Source organism: Enhydra lutris, unplaced genomic scaffold (assembly GCF_002288905.1).
Source record: "Enhydra lutris kenyoni isolate GAN:26980312 unplaced genomic scaffold, ASM228890v2 scaffoldscaffold23, whole genome shotgun sequence".
NCBI classification, from domain to species: domain Eukaryota; kingdom Metazoa; phylum Chordata; class Mammalia; order Carnivora; family Mustelidae; genus Enhydra; species Enhydra lutris.
The window spans coordinates 6229067-6242726 of record NW_019154107.1 but is presented as its reverse complement, the minus strand read 5'-3'; the positions used below and the strand labels follow the sequence as shown (position 1 = coordinate 6242726).

Here is a 13660-nt window from a genome sequence, read left to right as displayed (position 1 = left end):
TGATGGGCATCAGTGCTGGAGAAGGGGAAACAAATACTATGGATTTTGTAGAGACAAGGATTACTCACATTATTTGCTGTTGCATAATCATCCGTCGATATGGTATGAACTCAAATGTATAAAACAACATTCTCACTTAGTTATGAAAACAGGTGTTTTTATTCTTTTCTTTTTCTCTGCATTTTCTAAACTTTCTTCAGTGAGCATTTTTTAGTGTTTTGGTGCTATGGCATTAGTCCTCTCAATGGACCCAACTGGGGACAGGGTTGGGTGACTGACAAAAATGCTGGATAAAGTAGGAAGCCCCAAAGTATGACTATTATTGTAAACACTAACTTCAAAATGCACATTTGAATACACAATTATCTTCTGTCAACCTTTTCTGATATGGCCAAAGCCTTTTCCTTCAATACAGATTGGTTTGGAGTTCTAGGTCATCTTTCTTAGATTAACAATGCTACATGTATCTGTGAATTCTGATCCTTATTCCTTTCAAGAGTAATAAACTTCAAGACACTTGTGAAGCAACGTGAGCTCAGGTTCATTCTGAGAGTTTTACTCAGTGCTGCCCCTGTTCACTGTCATTTCTTACATTTTTAAGAGACTGTTCTTTATCAAGTCTTTCCAAAGCATTCAACTTGATTTTAATGGAGGTAAGTCTCTTTTCCGTACTCGCATTTCTTCAGTTTACATAATACTGAAATAAATCATGGAGTCACAACAGGTGGAAAACTTATACCAATGGTTTGAGGACAAGTAAGTGGCCCTTAGTAAGCATCCACCTCACCAGGTGGAAGAAGCAAAAGAGCATTCTAGAAAGTATCCACAAGCATACTGAGTGTGCTGTGCGTTATCAGTAGGGACGATTTGTGAAGGGGGTGAAGGGTGGCCGAAGAGCTGATTGTGTGAACGTGGCTTAATGTGTTTATGCACTTTCCGAAACTGAAACCACCCTCCGCTGCTCAGCTCCTTATGGGAACGGGATGTCGAGAAATGAACAACCTGGTTTGAAAAACGCGGTGAGGAACAGGGAACATACAAGCCCCTCCTCTTTACCAGAGGACCGTGGGGCAAGAGTGTGTGTGTGCAAGAGTGGATGTCAGGGGAAGTGGTGATCTAAGTGGCCAAAGAGCACAGGGGGTGACTGTCACAGGCCCCGGCATCGCCAGAAATCCAGGCTCTACGTTATATGCCACAAGTGGCAGGAATGATTACATGAGGACACACCCGAAGCTTCATTCATAGTTACAACTGTAGTACCCCTGGGTAGAAAGCTGAAACTGGCTGGAGAAAGAGTGGAGTCAGAGCTGTAAGTACAGGAGGAGGGAGGGGGGTAAGGGCACGAATCAAACCGCTTTACCCATCACCTTCAGCTAGTTTTCACCACAAAACTGGCGTCCCGAGGAAAGATGCAGAAGTGGTAAGAGCAATTCCGGCCCTTGAGAAATCTACAGCGCAGGCACAGAGACCACCGGAAGTACAAGTAAGGCCACGACCGGAAGTGCAGAACAAAGCCCGGAAGAGCAGCACAGACAGGAAGTGCCACAAAACGGCAGATTCTTTGCACCTGAAGAGTCAAGGGCAGCTGGCTCCTCCTCCTTGTCTCCCCCCGACCTGACTTCCTGACTCCCCACCTGACTTCCTGACCCACGTGAGCGCCTCTTCATCTCTCTGAGCCACGGAAGTGCTACCAGGTGCTTAGAACTCTCTTATTTATCTAGCTGCAGATTCATGGTTTAAATCTCTCTGAAAAGGAATGAAAGACTGTGAAGAAACGATGAGATGATAAACACGGGTCTGTTTTTACAGAGTGATTACGAGTAATTGCAAGCATATGCAAAGGTACAGAGTGCAGTGTAAGGACGCCTCACGTACCCATTACCAACCTCAACAGTTTTCAACACAAGCCCACTCTTTTCTGTTATGTGTCATTTTGAGGCAAAACCCACATGTCATTCTATATCATGCCTAACATTAAAAAAATAGCTTTCTAGAAGCTAGGACTCCTTCAAAAAAACCTAATCACAATATCGGTATCACATCTAAAAAATTAACATTTCTTAAATGTCAAACATCCAATTGTCTTATAAATGTCCTGAATGACTTTTAAAAATATTTCATAGTTTACGCCAGAAACAAAGCAATGTCATAAATGAGAAGCCAAATGACTTCTGTGACGCCCAAGGACCACAGCTAGTAAACCTGCCTGCAGTCCTTACTGGGTGCGAGCCCTGCTTCAGGAGCTCTATTAACTCATTTAACCCTATGATAAAGATGACTTACCAAAAGCACCATTTTACAGGTGAAGAAACTGAGGCCCAAAGAAGTTAACATAACATGTTCAAGGTTGCCCAGCTAACCCAATGTCCACCGGCTGATGAATCAACAAAATGCAATATATCCATACAAAGGAATGTTACTCAGTGGTGGGGAATGAAGTACTAACCCACATTGCAATGCAGATGACCTTGAAGACACTCTGGTAAGTGAAAGCCAGACACAGAAGGCCACGTATTGTGTGATTCCACTTACAGTAAAGTGTCCAGAATAGCAAATCTAGAGAAAGGAAGGAGACCTGCGGTTGCCTAGGGCTGGGTGGGGGGAAAACATGGCGAGTGGTCAGAGTCTCTTTCCCTGGGGATGACGGTGTGACACTGACGGTGGTGATGAGGGCACGGCTGTGCACCTGTGCTAAAAACCACTGAGTTGTGTGTACGCTTGTGTGTGACTTGCAGGGATATGAGAATTTGATCTCAGTAAGGCTGATTTAAAAAATTATCAAAAGGCATGGGGCGCCTGGGTGGCTCAGTGGGTTAAAGCCTCTGCCTTCGGCTCAGGTCATGATCCTAGGGTCTTGGGATTGAGCCCCACGTCGGGCTCTCTGCTCAGCAGGGACCCTGCTTCTCTCCCTCTCACTCTCTGCCTACTTGTGATCTCTGTCAAATAAATAAATAAAATCTTTAAAAAAATTATCAAAAGGCTTAACATTTATCAAACCAAGGAACATTTACTGACCATCTTAAAGGCATATACTACATTTTATATGCATTATAAAAACAAATGTAAAACATAAAAGCTGACCTCAAATTGCTTATAGTTCAAAAGAAAAGGCATAAAGGCAGGACATAATAATGCCCTTTTGCTTTCTGAATTTGTGCCTTTTTCTCTAAGGGCAGTCAACTACCTGAACCAGGCTTTCTGATTCATAAAATCTACTGGGCTAGGGTCTGATGAACACACGCTAGGACAAGACTGATCCTACTCCCCTTTACCCTGGGGCCTGCAGAGGTCATAATCAACCACTGGGTTACCTTGTGAGTGAGCAACCTATAGGATTCTTAGGGAGCTGAGGCTAGGCCTAGTCACCTTAAAATTGAGATAATTTGAGTAGATGTATCCTACCTAAACCGAGGCCGAACAGCTCAACGATCCTTGGGTGAGCTAAGGCCACCATGCCTGGGTCCTTCTCCCTGGGTTTAGCAATGCCCAGAGTAAACAAACAGTACAGGTTTTCTTTACCAATAGCCGCTGAAGGTCTGGTCTATTCCTCCTCTGGGGAGGCTGCATCTAACTAGGCCACCTCCCTTGGCCCTCTGAGTTCAAACAGCAAAGGTCACTCTGCTTGAACTGAGCTTGAGAGATTCACCAAGAAGACAAGGCCCTCGTCTGCTTCCTACTGAACTTCCTACTGAGTTCAGAAAAAGTAGGAACAACTAAGATCTGTGATGAAAACCAGGATAGCTGTGGTCATGAAAACTTGTGTGTGTTCAGAGGAGAGAGGGGAGGGCCATAGTAGGAGAGCCAATCTTGGGAAGGGGTAGTTTGGGAATCTGAAGCTGCACAGAGTAACTAGCACCAGGAAAAAAGTAAAAACCTGAAAAGGTCCAGGCACCTGGTAGGTCACTTATAATTAGGGAGGCTTTCTGGAGGTGACACTTACCTTAAATGAATAATGAGGAAACTGCTGTTCAAATTCGAAGTGCCTGGGTACCAGGGACGTATGGCTGTGGGGCTCTGTTCTACCCTAAGGTTACTAGAACAGTGTCCATCCAGCCCGATGGCCAGTGAACTGGTAAAGCTCACTTACCACATAGATCCCCAGACCTGGGGTGCACAGCAGAAAAATGCTGGGATTTTACAACCATGTGAATTTTAGCCAAACTTTAGAACCTGGACTTACATTTTCTGGAAGTTTCAGATCATGGGAGCAATCAAAACTTAGAATGTTCCTGAAGCTAACAACCAGTTAGTGTTCAAGACAAAACTAGCCAATGAGGTAGAAACTCCCATGTCGAATGCTGCTAATTATGCATCTTTTCCTGAACTGCCTTGAAAGAACATCTATTTGGCACAAGTGGCTTGGGCCCAGAGAGACCTGATGAATCAGCAAAGAAGTCAGCGTCATAACCCTATGGCCAAGTTGCCTCGATTAAACCACAGTCCTATCTGGACTACGATCACTAACACTGTAGTGGCCTCCTTACCTTTCACGACATCAGCCACATTGCAGGTGGGGTCAATACTTCCGATGTGTTTAGGATGAGCCGGGTTAGTGTCACCACCAAACAGAAGTGCTAAACAAACACAAAAGGGAAGCAAGAGATTAAAAACAAAGCAGGCAATGTAGCCTACCAGGTTTTGAAATGACTGTCTTATTTGTAAGAATCATTTTAGCATCCAGAGGGACTTAAAGCTAGAGAACACATACACTGAGGGGTGATCAGCTCTACTGGATAGCAAAGGAGGAAGGACATGTTCTAAGGTCTTCTGGTTGCGTTAGCAGGTCAGAAAGCAATAACCAATGCCAGGGGTCTAGCCCTTTTCTCTCTGACCCCATGTGACTTGGATGAAAAAGTTATTCTCATCCTCAGCCAAGTTTACTCACCTTCTCAGTATTACTCCAGACATTGATTCCAACATTCACCACTTACTTAGAAAATGCAGTCTGTACTGTTAGTGCAGGCTTGTGAAGTGAATTTACCATGAACATTTCAAATGCCTCCATCACGGGGAGTACTTTTCAATGTAGTATACACAAATAATATGTGTTCAGATATTTCTTTTTGTTCAAGTATCTTTAAAACTACATTCAAATACTTCCACGCTATACAAGATTTACAAAATATTACTTCTGAATAAAAGCCAAAAGGAGCCTCAAAGAAAAAAGTAATCTGAATCCCAATTTTTATAGATGTGCTTATTTTCAAATCAAACAAAAATTGGGGAGAGCTTAGATTCCACAAAAGGAGAATTTAAGTTAGGGGATAAAATAGGGAAGATCTGGGCGCCTGGGTGGCTCAGTGGGTTAAAGCCTCTGCCTTCGGCTCAGGTCATGATCCCAGGGTCCTGGGATCGAGCCTCACATCGGGCTCTCTGCTCAGCAGGGAGCCTGCTTCCTCCTCTCTCTGCCTGCCTCTCTGCCTACTTGTGATCTCTGTCTGTCCAATAAATAAATAAAATCTTTAAAAAAAAAATAGGGAAGATCTGAGGGGCTCCTGGGTGGCTCAGTGGGTTAAAGCCTCTGCCTTCGGCTCAGGTCATGATCCCAGGGTCCTGGGATCAAGCCCCACATCAGGCTCTGTGCTCAGCAGGGAGCCTGCTTCCCCCTCTCTCTCTGCCTGCCTCTCTGCCTACTTGTGATCTCCATCAAATAAATAAATAAAATCTTAAAAAAAAATAGGGAAGATCTGTCACGCTGCGGTGGCTCAGTTGGTTGGGTGTCTGCCTTCGCCTCAGGTCATGAGCCTAGGTCCTGGGATCGAGTTCCCTGTCGGGCTCCTTGCTCCAACAGGGAGCCTGCTTTTCCCTCTGCCTACCACTCCTCATGCTTGTGCGCACTCTCTCTCCCTCTCTCTCTCTCTGTCTTTCTGACAAATAAATAAATAAGATCTTTGAAAAACAATAGGGGATATTTTAAATTATGAAAAATGACAAATAAGGGCATTAGGCCAATACATACACTTCCAAATGATTAAGTGGAAGAAAAACAGAGGTGTACAAGCTTAATCAGTGATCTAAAAACATGTACATATATATGTAGACAGACACATTTAGGTCAAAAAAAAAAACCCTGTAGTTATGTAAGTAGTTTAATTGAATAGTAATTAGGTTCTTTTTTCATTTAAATTTCCTATAAACTGTCAGACACTTCTATTTTTAAGATATACATTTGGGACCAACCCACATGTAATAATCATATGACACTCACTAATCCAAATAAATCAAGTTAGCAGAGATGCTCTGCCCATTTTTTGCTTCAGCAAAGAGGACGATTTAGGCTATAGACATGTAGGTGCTTTTTCTTAAGAATTATGAAATCAGGCAAAGAGACAATACTGAAAATGAGCCAAAAAGTTTTTTTGTGGCCAGAATTTTAGTTGTTTTTTCCTATCTGCTTATCATCCTGGTGAGTGGTCTAAAACTCTCCAAAGGAGACTACGGTTTGACAGTTTGCTTAATCTGATTTCCGTGATCACGGTGAAATTAAAGATCAATCGCTCGGATTGTCAAAACGCCAATTCAATATTCCCAGTATTGATGTTTTTAAAACCAAAAAGGAAAACACATAACCCCTGAATAAAGACTAGACCACACTCTCAGAGACACATCAAAGTACTATCACGCCCTCACCAGGAACGTAAAGGTAGAGGCTTAAAAGGCAGGCAGAGTTCCTACCTCTAATGTGAACATCAACATTTCAAGGATTTCCATTAAGAATACTAATGAAGAGCTTTTTAATGGATAGGATTTACTTAGGAAAAATTAAACTAGAAATGAAATTTCTACAGACCAAACTTCAGATCAGTGAAGCAACAGGAAAACATCTGGAAGAAATCACTCTGGGTGCCCTTTCACAAGTGGACCAAAACCCCAACTTACTGTGCTGGTTGATAAGCATGCGGAAAGAGATGCGGTTGGTATAGAACCGATCCAGAAAATATTGGATGTTACTGCTAATGAATGGATCAAACCCAAATTTCTCCTTGTATTCAATCACTCCTTGTGCCATTGTAGGAACCACGTCATTGTGTCTGTTTCGCACTTTGATCAGAACTTGCAGAAAGCTGTGTGGGAAGGAAACAAAAAGTGGTCAGTCTTTTGATCTCACGCACTGATGCATAAACTTCCCAGCTCTATCTCTGGACTATTTACGTGCTGGTATTTTTATTTTTTAAGGTTATTTATCTATTTATTTATTTTGACAGATCACAAGTAGGCAGAGAGGCAGGAAGAGAGAAAGAAAGGGAAGCGGGCTCCCCACTGAGCAGAGAGCCCGATGTGGGGCTCGATCCCAGGACCCTGGGATCATGACCTGAGCCTAAGGCAGAGGCTTTAACCCACTGAGCCACCCAGGCGCCCCGTAAGCAGAGATATCATCATTATGGGCTACAAGGAGAAACTGAAGTATTACCCAAGGTTTTGCTTGAAACTTTCTATCGAAATTCTTTCAGAGACACAAAAAGTAAAAGGTTCTAGTAAAGAAAAAATGCTTAAACACCTTAGGAATCCATGGACTTTATGGAAAAGTGATCACATAGAATACTGGTTCCATAAATGTTTGCTGAATAATTGCAGAACACACTAATATTTCTTCTGACAACACGAGGGCACTCCCCCCCCCAAATCTCCAGGGATTTATTAGAAAGTCTCAAAGCAACAGCTTTCATGAATAAATAATGTGAAACTTTTTAAGAGTCAAATTTTGAAATGAATTTCACATAGCAGTAAAATAGAGTGATGAAATGTAGACAGAGCAAAGGCAATTAAAACAAACCAAGTTAAGAATTATGGTATGTTATAACAATGCATCATAAAACTTTTAGAAGGAAAGGAGGATGTCTTGTGGACCACCTGTGTGTGTGTGTGTGTGTGTGTGTGTGTGTGGCAGTTTTAAGTTGTTAGTTTTTAAAATCAGTACTTTTTTTTAAAAGATTTTATTTATTTATTTGACAGAGATCACAAGTGGGCAGAGAGGCAGGCAGAGAGAGAGGGGGAAGCAGGCTCCCTGCTGAGCAGAGAGCCCAATGCGGGGCTTGATCCCAGGACCCTGGGATCATGACCTGAGCTGAAGGCAGAGGCTTTAACCCACTGAGCCACCCAGGCGCCCCTAAAATCAGTACTTTTTAATGGAAACAACTTGACCAAAAATCTGTCACAGAATTTTAAGACCCATTAAAACAAAAGCTTAATCAGAAAAAAAAAAAGAATTATGGTATATTACTATAAAGATACAGAGGAAAAAATATACTAAGAATGGCAACTAAGAACAGAGAGCCTCGTCAATGGAACCAAATAAAAAGCCTGGAAGAAGGACCAAGGGCAAGTTAAGTAAGCATAAAAATTTAGCACATTGATAAAGTGGCATTCCGAGTCAGTAGGGAAACGACCAAATTAGTTGGGACAGGTGGCTACCAGTTAAAGTCACATCCCAGTTTCAAGCCTTAAGCCAATAACTTAGTTAAAAGATTTAAACGTAAAAGAATGAAATCACAGAAAAAAATAAAAGAAAATCAGGTAAATAAGGATGTAGTATAGTATGCCTTGGGGTAAGGAAGGCTGTTCTAAGCTTAATACTACAGGTAGAAGCCTGAAGAAACCAACAAAAGGACTATGCAGAATTTGGGCAATTCTATAGGGATACAGGTTATAAAGTAAAAAAAAAAAACAAAGTGGAAACTGGGAAAAAGATGTTTGCCAGAGCTACTATCTTTTATAAAGGAAAAGATGAGCACCCTAACAGAAAATGAGGCAAGGGATTTGGCATGAATAGGAAATTTACCAGAGAGGCAATGCAAATACCAATAACTTAACCTTCAAAAATAGTAACAGAAAAGTAAAACAACGCAGTACCATTCTCCACTCATCACACTGGTAAAGAAAAAACCAGTGTCCTCTAGAGTGTGGAAGCAAGACTGATCCATTTCTAGGGGCAATTTAGCAACATGTATCAAAAGACCACAGAGTCTCATTCCACTCCCAGGAATTGATCCTAAGAAAATAACAAGACGGAGCTATTCTTAAGAGCCCTGTTTAGAGTAGCAAGAAAAATACAAACCATTCTACAACTCAATGACAGGAGGTCAAATCACATGACTTACCTGTAGATGGACCATTTGGAAACCATTAGTAATGGTATAGAGATCTATAATGTCCACAGTTATTTTTGTAAAACATATTGTGTACAAAAACATATGGATGCCTAGGAAAAAGTATGGAATGGAAGGAAAATGTTAACAGTAGTTGTCCCCTGGTAATGGAAATTTGGAGTGACTTTCTTTTCACTTATCTGAACAGTCTTAATATTTCTCAGTGATGACAATCTCCTGGAACACATACACACACATAAAGACAGCAGAATTGAATAAATCAACTCCGAAACTGGAAGGTCATAATTATTCACGAGAAATTTGATAATGGACAATCTGTCCTCTACATAATGTTCTTTCTAATGTACTTATAAATCCACTATCACTAAAATGAAAGATTTCATTACAGTAGAGAAGCACCTCAACTTATCAGAAGCAAGGAGACTTGCCTCAAGGGCTCAATTCTCAGAAAGCTTCCCCAGTCTTCTGGGGTCTTCTTAATTTTATCATCAAGAGAAACAAGCCTGTTCTCTAAGCTGCTTTCTCACTTAAATGATCTCCCTGCCCAGGACTCCTGTACAGCCTCTCCCGGACTGGAAAAAGCTACTACTACGAGTACAGCGATTAGCTCACGTTCCTTTCCTTCCTTCGCCAGGGGCAGTGGGCTTCTGAAACCCCAGCTATACTATACCAACTAGCTGTGTGAACCTGGGCAAGTCACCAAAACTCACTGAGGGGGAGCAATTATCATTATGATCTCATATGCACTGGATCCAGCACTTGGCAGTTTCCAAAGTGGGCTCCCGTCCATAAATTGCATCTGACCAATAACCTGTTCCAGAAACTGAGACGGGATTCTGGGAAACATACAGTAGCAATTTAATATTATTTACTTCCACAAAACTATACCCTAAAATTTGAAGCTAGAGACATCAGTCCTAATTTCTAGGATGTCAGCAAAACAAACTGTTACTAGCTAATGACTTTTGAGAAAACAAAGCTTTCGGATTCAAGTCCTTTAATTTCGATATGCTAAGTGAGAGCAATGGCCTATAGCAAGGAGAACACTGCATCTGGGCCTCTACTGCAATGCCTCCCTTTCACAAGTAACAAATCCATTTCCGAAACACCTAGCAAAGACGACAGGTGTATACAACCTTATATTTTAATTTACAACTAAGCTGGAGCGAGCTACTCGAGGCTCACACAGTCAGTTCTGGCAGGTGGTACATTGTGTAGAACGATGCCCGAAGGAAACGGAACAAGGATTTACAGATCCCCTCTGCTACCAATGAATGTTACAACTTTAGACAAGTCATTCCCCCTTCTTTGACCTCAATTTCCTTATCTGTGACCGGAAAGGGTTGGGTTGATTTATGATTGCTTTTGTAACACAGTGTTTCTTTGTTCTTTTTCTGGAATGTCTGTGTGTAAGGCGTTTGGTGTAACAATTACGTGGACCAGGCTTCTCTGTAGAAAGAAAATTCTTCAGCACAACAGGCCTGCCATGGGCAGTCCCTCGTGTGTATGAGAAATGGGAGGAGAGTAATGTGAAGGGGATACTTAATTTCTCTTGGGGTTAAAAAAAAAGCGCGCACACACACACACACACACACATATACTCGGAGCTAGGGTGAGTGTTTTCCAGTTAAACGAAGATGGAAAAACAGCACCATTTTCCATCAGCATGAGAAGTTAGCAGTCTTCGTGCCAAACAGCAGCAGAGAACTCAGGTTGTTATATTAAAAGCACACTCTTGTATGCTGCTCCAAAACAAAAGCATTACAGGTTTTCTGAGCTCAACTGTTACACTGCCTTGAAAAGTTTTAAAAAATTGAACAAAAAATCGTGAAGGACTAAGTAGATAAATCAGGTCTATCCAGAGGCCACTGCATTCTTAAAACGACCACTAGGTGGTACACTCACCGCAATATTTACGGCGAGTGGCCAGCACCAGTTCCCCAGGAGGGAAAATATAAAGACCTAGATCATGAAACATAATTTGAAGGGTCATTATTCCTTTTGTGCTATGTTAAATTACCTAAAATTATTTAGAAATGTGATACTGAGTTGTTACCCATTAACAAACGTAATGCTTTCATCCAAATTACACTTCTTGGTTCTTAATGACATGAGTTCCATTTACCAACACATTTTTTAGCCCGGATGTTTCTACTGTCAGGTAAGTTTGGTACCATACTTACTTATCCAAGACCTGTGGATCTTCAGGGCTCTTATTCTCATATTCCAAAAGTTCCAGAAAGCTCTGCATATACCTAAAAAAGAGGAGTTACTCTGTTAATTGCCTACCCAGCTTCCATTCCTCCTTTCCTTCTTCCTAAGAGTAGCCTAAAACTTCACTCAGGTATTCACCTAACCCCCCGGTGAACCCCCCCGCACTGCAGCCCAAGGGCTGCAGGGGAAGCAGACGCCATGCAAAGCTCCTGGGTGGCCTGACTTTTCTCCGGGTAATGGTATTTTTTTTGTCACTGACTACTAACTAGCCCAACAGTCGAGGCCTAGGCCTGGCATTGCATTGCATTGCATTCCCCTGAACAAAGAGACTGGCTCAGGAATGGGCACACCGCCCCAATTCAAGCCAGTAAAATAAGAGGAAGCCTCAGTGGGGGTCTTTGGAAGAGAAAGAAATTAACTTGCTCTGCTTCTTGCACAGTGGGCTACGTGGACTTTGTAAACCCTGGAAATGTTGCGGCCATTCTGCCGCCGGGAGCAAACACAGCCTGAAAATAAAGCCGACACCATGGAAAGCAGGGTCTCCGTAATCTCATGAATCTCTAAATCGAACCAACACGAAAAGTTCATCCTATGGCAACACGAGCCAATGTATGGTTTCGTTGGATTGTCTGCTACTCACAAACATACTCTAGCCCATACACCAAATCCATAGTTGGATTAGCCAAGACAAGCATATGAATTGTAAGGAACACGTGTGTGACGCTAACATGCATGCTAAGAACTCAGAAACTACAAATAAATGTTCCTTCTCAAAGTTAAACTAATCTTATCAACACTGCAAAGGAGGAGAAGGAATGCCTCTCAGGTCCTCAGAAACCGCTTCTAGATTAAAAATAGCTACGTATCAATCAGAGCCTGTATAGGAAATAATGAGTCCAAAATAACTCTCTGGAGAACACAGAAAAATGGGATCGAGAGAGGCACACTACTGACGCAGCTCCACGGCAGGTAGAACCTGCCGGGTCTGGAGGGGACTCAGAGATACCCGTTACTCAGGGGTGCGTCATCTCTGCTTTGGATCTGAACATGCCCGGAAAGAATTAGTCCTTAACAGAATTATTTCTAACAATTAATTATGACTAATCCTACTAGCCAGGCTTTGGAGGGAAGATGAGGGTACTCCAGTAACAAAAAATGACTGTGAAGCATATAAATGCATAAGCAGGAATGATGTTTTAGTCGTCAGCCTCACTTGGGCTTTGTAACGATGCGTGACAATAAAGTATGTTCATCTCTGGGTATACTGTTTAAAAGCCTCCGGGCAAATCAGGCTATGGATTGGGCACTGCTGAAATCATCAGGTCAGACCTCCCACAGAGGGCAAAGTCAGCCAGAGGCAACAAGGCCCTCTAAACTGTCACACACCAGCAGAATGCTGGGAAGGTGACCCCTCCTTTCCAAAAGGGGTAGTTCACTTAAAGACCTAAGTCATGAGTGGAGAGGAGCCAAGGACGCTGCCCAGCTTCCCAGCCTGAAAGTCCAGTGAACAAGGAGAACATACTCTAGCTGAGGTGGGCTTCACGGCCTGTTATGAGTAAGAGTCACTTTTTAAGATTTTATTTATTTATTTGACAGAGAGAAATCACAAGTAGGCGGCGGGGGGGGGGAGCAGGCTCCCCGATGAGCAGAGAGCCCAATGCGTGACTCGATCCCAGGACCCCGAGATCATGACCTGAGCTGAACGCAGAGGCTTTAACCCACTGAGCCACCCAGGCGCCCCGTAAGAGTCACTTTCAAGAGGAAAAGGAAATGACAGCTAAGTACAATGTGTGACCCTAACTGGACTCCTACATTGGGGAGGCAGGGATTGCTGGGGAAAAAAAAAAGAGCACTACTGGGGTGCCTGGGTGGCTCAGCAGGTTAAGCATCTGCCTTTGGCTCAGGTCACGATCCCAGGGTCCTGGGATCAAGCCCCACATCCAGCTCCCCACTCAGCAGGGAGTCTGCCTCTCCCTCTCCCCACTGCCCCACCTCGTGCTCTCTCTCAAATAAATAAATAAAATCTCCTTAAAAAAAAAAGAGCACTGGGGCACCTGGGTGGCTCAGTGGGTTAAAGCCTCTGCCTTCAGCTCAGATCATGATCTCAGGGTCCTGGGATTGAGCCCCGCATTGGGCTCTCTGCTCAGCGGGGAGCCTGCTTCCCCTTCTCTCTCTGCCTTCCTCTCTGCCTACTTGTGATCTCTGTCTGTCAAATAAATAAAATCTTTTAAAAAAAGAGCACTATTAGGACAATTAATGAAATGAGAAAAAGTTCTCCCACATTAGAAAATATTACTGGATAAATGTTAAATTTCCAAATTTGATAATCATACTGTATT

The 13660-nt window shown here is 42.7% G+C and overlaps 1 protein-coding gene across 2 annotated transcripts in view; it reads right to left on the bottom strand.

Annotated features, from left to right (window-relative positions):
- LOC111150441 (pyruvate dehydrogenase kinase 3) overlaps positions 1 to 13660 on the bottom strand; it is a 67815-nt gene that overhangs the window by 29204 nt on the left and 24951 nt on the right. For both annotated transcript variants that reach the window (XM_022507907.1, XM_022507908.1), the window contains 3 exons: positions 11291 to 11362; positions 6880 to 7064; positions 4485 to 4574 (listed from right to left, as the gene is read on the bottom strand). In XM_022507907.1, the coding sequence (XP_022363615.1) occupies positions 4485 to 4574; positions 6880 to 7064; positions 11291 to 11362 (347 nt within the window). The remainder of the gene's footprint in view (positions 1 to 4484; positions 4575 to 6879; positions 7065 to 11290; positions 11363 to 13660) is intronic.